At 34.8% G+C, this 4,621-nt stretch overlaps 2 protein-coding genes across 2 annotated transcripts; both read left to right on the top strand.

The window, feature by feature from the left end:
- The first annotated feature begins 427 nt into the window (after positions 1-427).
- Positions 428-2,973, top strand: LOC112511037 (zinc finger BED domain-containing protein RICESLEEPER 2-like). The gene is made up of 3 exons (XM_025116406.1): positions 428-566; positions 2,094-2,727; positions 2,819-2,973. The coding sequence occupies exons 2-3, from the start codon at positions 2,107-2,109 to the stop codon at positions 2,894-2,896; spliced, it is 699 nt and encodes a 232-aa protein (XP_024972174.1). The 5' UTR covers positions 428-566; positions 2,094-2,106; the 3' UTR covers positions 2,897-2,973.
- LOC112510976 (zinc finger BED domain-containing protein DAYSLEEPER-like) lies at positions 2,926-4,122 on the top strand. The gene has a single exon (XM_025116332.1). It carries the CDS (start codon positions 2,926-2,928, stop codon positions 4,120-4,122), a length of 1,197 nt encoding a protein of 398 aa, XP_024972100.1.
- Positions 4,123-4,621: the final 499 nt, after the last annotated feature.

The raw sequence follows: 4,621 nt of genomic DNA, 5'->3' as shown, positions 1-4,621 counted from the left end.
TTATATTTTATTCAAAATTATAAATATTATCAATTTTTCAAAAGCACATAAAATCGTATTATAACATCCATAAAGACAAAGAATAAAAATGAAACATTAAAATCGAGATGTATTTCACTGTATTGCATATGTACCTTTATAATTTTAATAATATAATTAACATTGTAACCTTCAAAATAGAAAATATGTTAAGGTTGAATGTAATTTTTTTGAAATTTTTTGAGTTTTGATTATGAATTTTTTTAAATAATTGTTTGATTTTGACGGTCTTGATTTGAAGAAATCAAATTGGTAGTGGGCTAAAACCCAAAGTCCAAATTAGGTTTTTCAATAGCCCTTTGGAGTTTGGACTATTAGGGTTTAAGCGTACCCCCAAATTCCAAGCCCATCATCTGCGTTTTCATCTTCAATTCTTCATTAACCTCCAAAAAAACCCCTCTTAAGTTCTTGTTTTCAAACAATTCTACTGTTATTTAAGCAGAATTCCTTAAACCCTACCGTCGGATTGCTTGAAGATTTCTCCAGGGAAATTATTTTCTGTTTCCGAGTTATCTCCCGTTTGAACAGTAAGATTTTCATTGAATTCATGCATGTTTTATATAAAACTTCGATTCCTAGATGATTACTATCTGTAAATGGATTATATTTATGAATACGTGTATTGTTCATTATTCGTGTTTGTGTAACTACTCATAATTTACGAGTTTTTTGTATTGAATTTGTTTTGTTTTCAATGTGAACATGATAAGAATTAAGATCCGGTGTGGTGTTTCAGTGAAATTTAGTTTATTGTTTGTTGATTTCCATTCCCCAATGCAGAATAGAATGCATTATATTCCTTGTTGTTATATTTCGTATATATGATTAGGAACGTCCTTGTGCTCTATAATGGAGGTAATTTGGATAATGGAAGTTGAAAAAACAATCTGTCTGGCTATCAAACAGTTCTTGTTTAATTTGCAGTAACCTATTGTTGTAAGTTGTTTTCATACAATCATGTGCTCTATAATGGAGGTAATTTGGATATATACAAAGATCAATGTGTAATTTTGTCAAACAAATACACAATGCCAATAAAAGGACAGTAGTGATAAATTTACAGATCAATGTAAAATTGTTAAGAGCAGTGATAGGAGCTGTTTTTGTTTTCTTTTCCTCAAACTGCAGACAAGGTTTTAAAAGTCGGAATCGGACCTCAAGGCATTTTCCCTCAATGAGGCGAGGCATAAGCCTCTAGGTGGAAATATATATACACCAAAATATGTATATATACTACACAAATATATATACATTTATATACAATATATATAATACTAAATTACTAAGAGGTGTTGGTTCACTTGACTGGGGAAAGAGTGAAACTGTGATATAGGTTGAGAGGGTGTGAAAAAATTGGTTGCTCGGAGGAAAAGGAATGGTCAAACAACACTTTTTGATTGAGAGGAGAAAGTACTAGCTTTTTGGATTTTAAATAATTAAAAGTACATATTGGGGCTATTGGGCTTTGACTTTTAGTTTTTTATAATAAAAAAGATACTGTAAAGAGAAGTACTACTAATACTCTCATAAAGCTTATAAAATTTGCCAAAAAACCCATTACCAAAGCAGATCATGCTAGGCATATATTCACCTCAATGATACCATAACTTTGTTATCATAAGCATCATATAACTGTCTCTTTTAGTTGCCTTCATGCATTGTAGACATTTATTTCGCCGGAAGACAAGGGGTAAACCAGACTTGGAAATTGCTATTGTTTAATATTCCCTTATTTTTACGATAATGTTGTTTCTAACTTTGTCCTTATTATGTAGACCTTGCTAATATGTAAGTCGCACCTGCGAGTTGTTCTGGATTATTGCCTGCATTTTAGTATCAAGTTGTTTCTAGATCAAGTTTTCATGATAATCCATTGTTTAATCCTTGTTGTGAGAAATACAATTGTAGGTGCTTTCTTGTACCTCTCACAGATATAAAATCCATAATTTGAAAGTGGCCTGAATCTTGTTAGCTACTTGACATTACGTTTATGCAAGTTAGTAAAAGTTCAATCGTGGGTTTGCACATTTTGACGTTGGTTTCTTGTATTTCAGAATTTCTTTATAGATGGCTAACCCTTCAAACAGTAATGAACTTTGTGATGCTGATGAACAAATGAAAAGCAAGCGCAGGAGAAAAAAGTCCATTGTCTGGGAACACTTTACAATTGAGACCATTGATGCAGAATGTACAAGAGCCTGTTGTAAGCAATGCAAGAAATCATTTGCTTACATTTCACGCAAAAAGCCAGCTGGTACTAGCCACCTTAAACGACATATTGACTTAGGAATTTGCCCGGTAAGCCGTCTTAATCAGAAAAGCAATCAAGATTCTTCATGTACCCTTGTTTCCAACGATAATGGTGCCCAAAATGTTGATGATCTCCCAAGAAAACGCCATAGACGTACATCTCGCACACCAAGTTTCTCTTTTGATCAAGATTATTGCAGACATAAAATTGCAAAGATGATAATTATGCATGAATACCCACTTGAAATTGGGGAACACCCGGGCTTTGTGGATTCTGTAAGAGCTCTTCAACCTCAGTTCAAGATTGTTTCCCTTGATGCTATCCAAAGGGATTGTCTCGGGTTATACCAAAAGGAAAAACAGTCTCTTTTGAATCTTATTTCCGGCATATCTGGAAGAGTTAGCCTTTCTTTGGATATATGGTCTACGGATCAAACCGTATGTTATGCCTGCATAACAGGGCAGTTCATCGATAACAATTGGAAATTGCATCGAAAGATCCTTACTGTTGTGTTATTACCGTTTCCAGATTCTGAATCTGCTTTCAATCATGCCGTTGTTTCATGCATTTCCGCTTGGAATTTGGACTCCAAGATATTTATGGTAACTCTTGATGAATCCTTTTCAAATGAAGCCATGAAAAGAAACCTAAGAAGTCTACTTTTTGTAAATAACCCGCTAGTTCTCAACGGTCAACTCTTGATCGGGAGTTGCTATGCTCGTGTTTTGGGTCGTCTTGCTCAAGATGCTTTAACGTCAATGAAGGAAACCGTTAAGAAAGTTCGCGATAGTGTGAAGTATGTGGTGACGGTCGAAAGTCACCAAGAAAGATTCAATGATCTGAAACAACAGCTTCAGGTTCCGAGTACGAAAAGCCTCAATCTTGACAACCAAACTGAATGGAACACCACATATCACATGTTGGTAGCGGCATCCGAATTAAAAGAGGTATTTTCTTGCTTAGATGCTTTCGATCCAAATTATAGAGAAACCCTATCAATGGAAGAATGGAAAGAAGTCGAAATTCTATGTATTTTCTTGAAACTCTTATTCGATGCCGCTAATCTTTTGGTGGGCCCTACATATCCGACCACCAATGTGTTTTTCGACGACGTGTGGAACATCCAGCTCGAGCTCACACACGCAGCAATGAGTGAAGATGTGTTTATTAGCAATTTGACGAAGCCAATGTATGAAAGATTCGATAAATACTGGAAAGATTGCTCGTTGGTTCTTGCCATTGCGGTCGTCATGGATCCACGATTCAAGATGAAGCTCGTGGAGTTCAGTTTTTCAAGAATCTACGGTGACGATGGGGAGAACCAGATGAAACTGGTGCAAGATGGTGTTCAAGAACTCTTTCTTGATTACGTCGTACAAATGCTTCCTCCACCGACCTTTGTTGTTAATGGGAACGGAATGAAATCAGATGACGACATCCTTCTTTCAACAAGTGATGATCTCTCTGATTTCGATGTTTATATCTCCGAGAGCACAAGTGATCAGAATACAAAATCGGAATTAGATCAGTATTTGGAAGAATCTGTATTGCCACGGACGCAAGATTTTGACGTTTTGGGGTGGTGGAAACTGAACAGACAAAGGTACCCGACTCTTGCGAAAATGGCGATCGATATCTTGTGTATTCCGGTTTCTACGGTTTCTCGAGAATCGGTGTTTGATACGAGGTGTAAGAAAATGGATAGATATCGATGTTCTCTAAATCCATCAACTCTTGAAGCACTTGTTTGTGCAAAGGATTGGCTGCAGCAGGGATGTTCTGAATATTCACCTCCAATTTCTTCAAATTCATTAGTGAATATGGAGTCATAGCTCTTGACATTTACCACAGTACGGACTATACAACCGTTCTATTCATTGCGATAGAGGTGAAGTCTGCATAAATCCTTACCCCAAATGTTAATTTAAGTGAAATATACGGGGTTCGCTTAGTTAATTCTTTTGTTAGTTTTTGATCCCGGAAACTAGGCAATAATTTTTCAATCTTGGGATAAATGTAAATCATCGAGCTTAAGTAGTCTTTTTTAATCTTTTTATTACTTGTCATTTGCTGTTTTAGGGGTCGTTTGTGCTTACCGATAAGATTAAGGTATTGTTTGACAAAAATAAGCTACCTTATTTTTTTGAGTACATGTTTGAATGTACATAAGCTACTTATTAAAATCTTATTTGGAGTAGCGTTTTGCTAACTTATTGTCACTTTTTTCCAATTAAAATTCTCATTAATATTAATTATTATTTAATGCTATTAATTGCAAAAAGTTATTAATAAAATTTAAATATTACTAATATTAATTATTAATTAATATAA

Source organism: Cynara cardunculus (genome assembly GCF_001531365.2).
Source record: "Cynara cardunculus var. scolymus isolate 2C chromosome LG 4, CcrdV1, whole genome shotgun sequence".
NCBI lineage: Eukaryota > Viridiplantae > Streptophyta > Magnoliopsida > Asterales > Asteraceae > Cynara > Cynara cardunculus.
Note: the sequence above shows the minus strand (reverse complement) of the source record. Positions and strands in the feature narration are given on the sequence as shown.

Bases quoted from the DNA above. Each gene is read 5' to 3' on its own strand.
- LOC112511037 (XM_025116406.1), top strand. From the start codon at position 2,107: ATGGCTAACCCTTCAAACAGTAATGAACTTTGTGATGCTGATGAACAA. The intron at 2,728-2,818 runs GTATGTTATGCC...TACCGTTTCCAG, and splicing joins TATGGTCTACGGATCAAACC to ATTCTGAATCTGCTTTCAAT.
- LOC112510976 (XM_025116332.1), top strand. From the start codon at position 2,926: ATGAAAAGAAACCTAAGAAGTCTACTTTTTGTAAATAACCCGCTAGTT.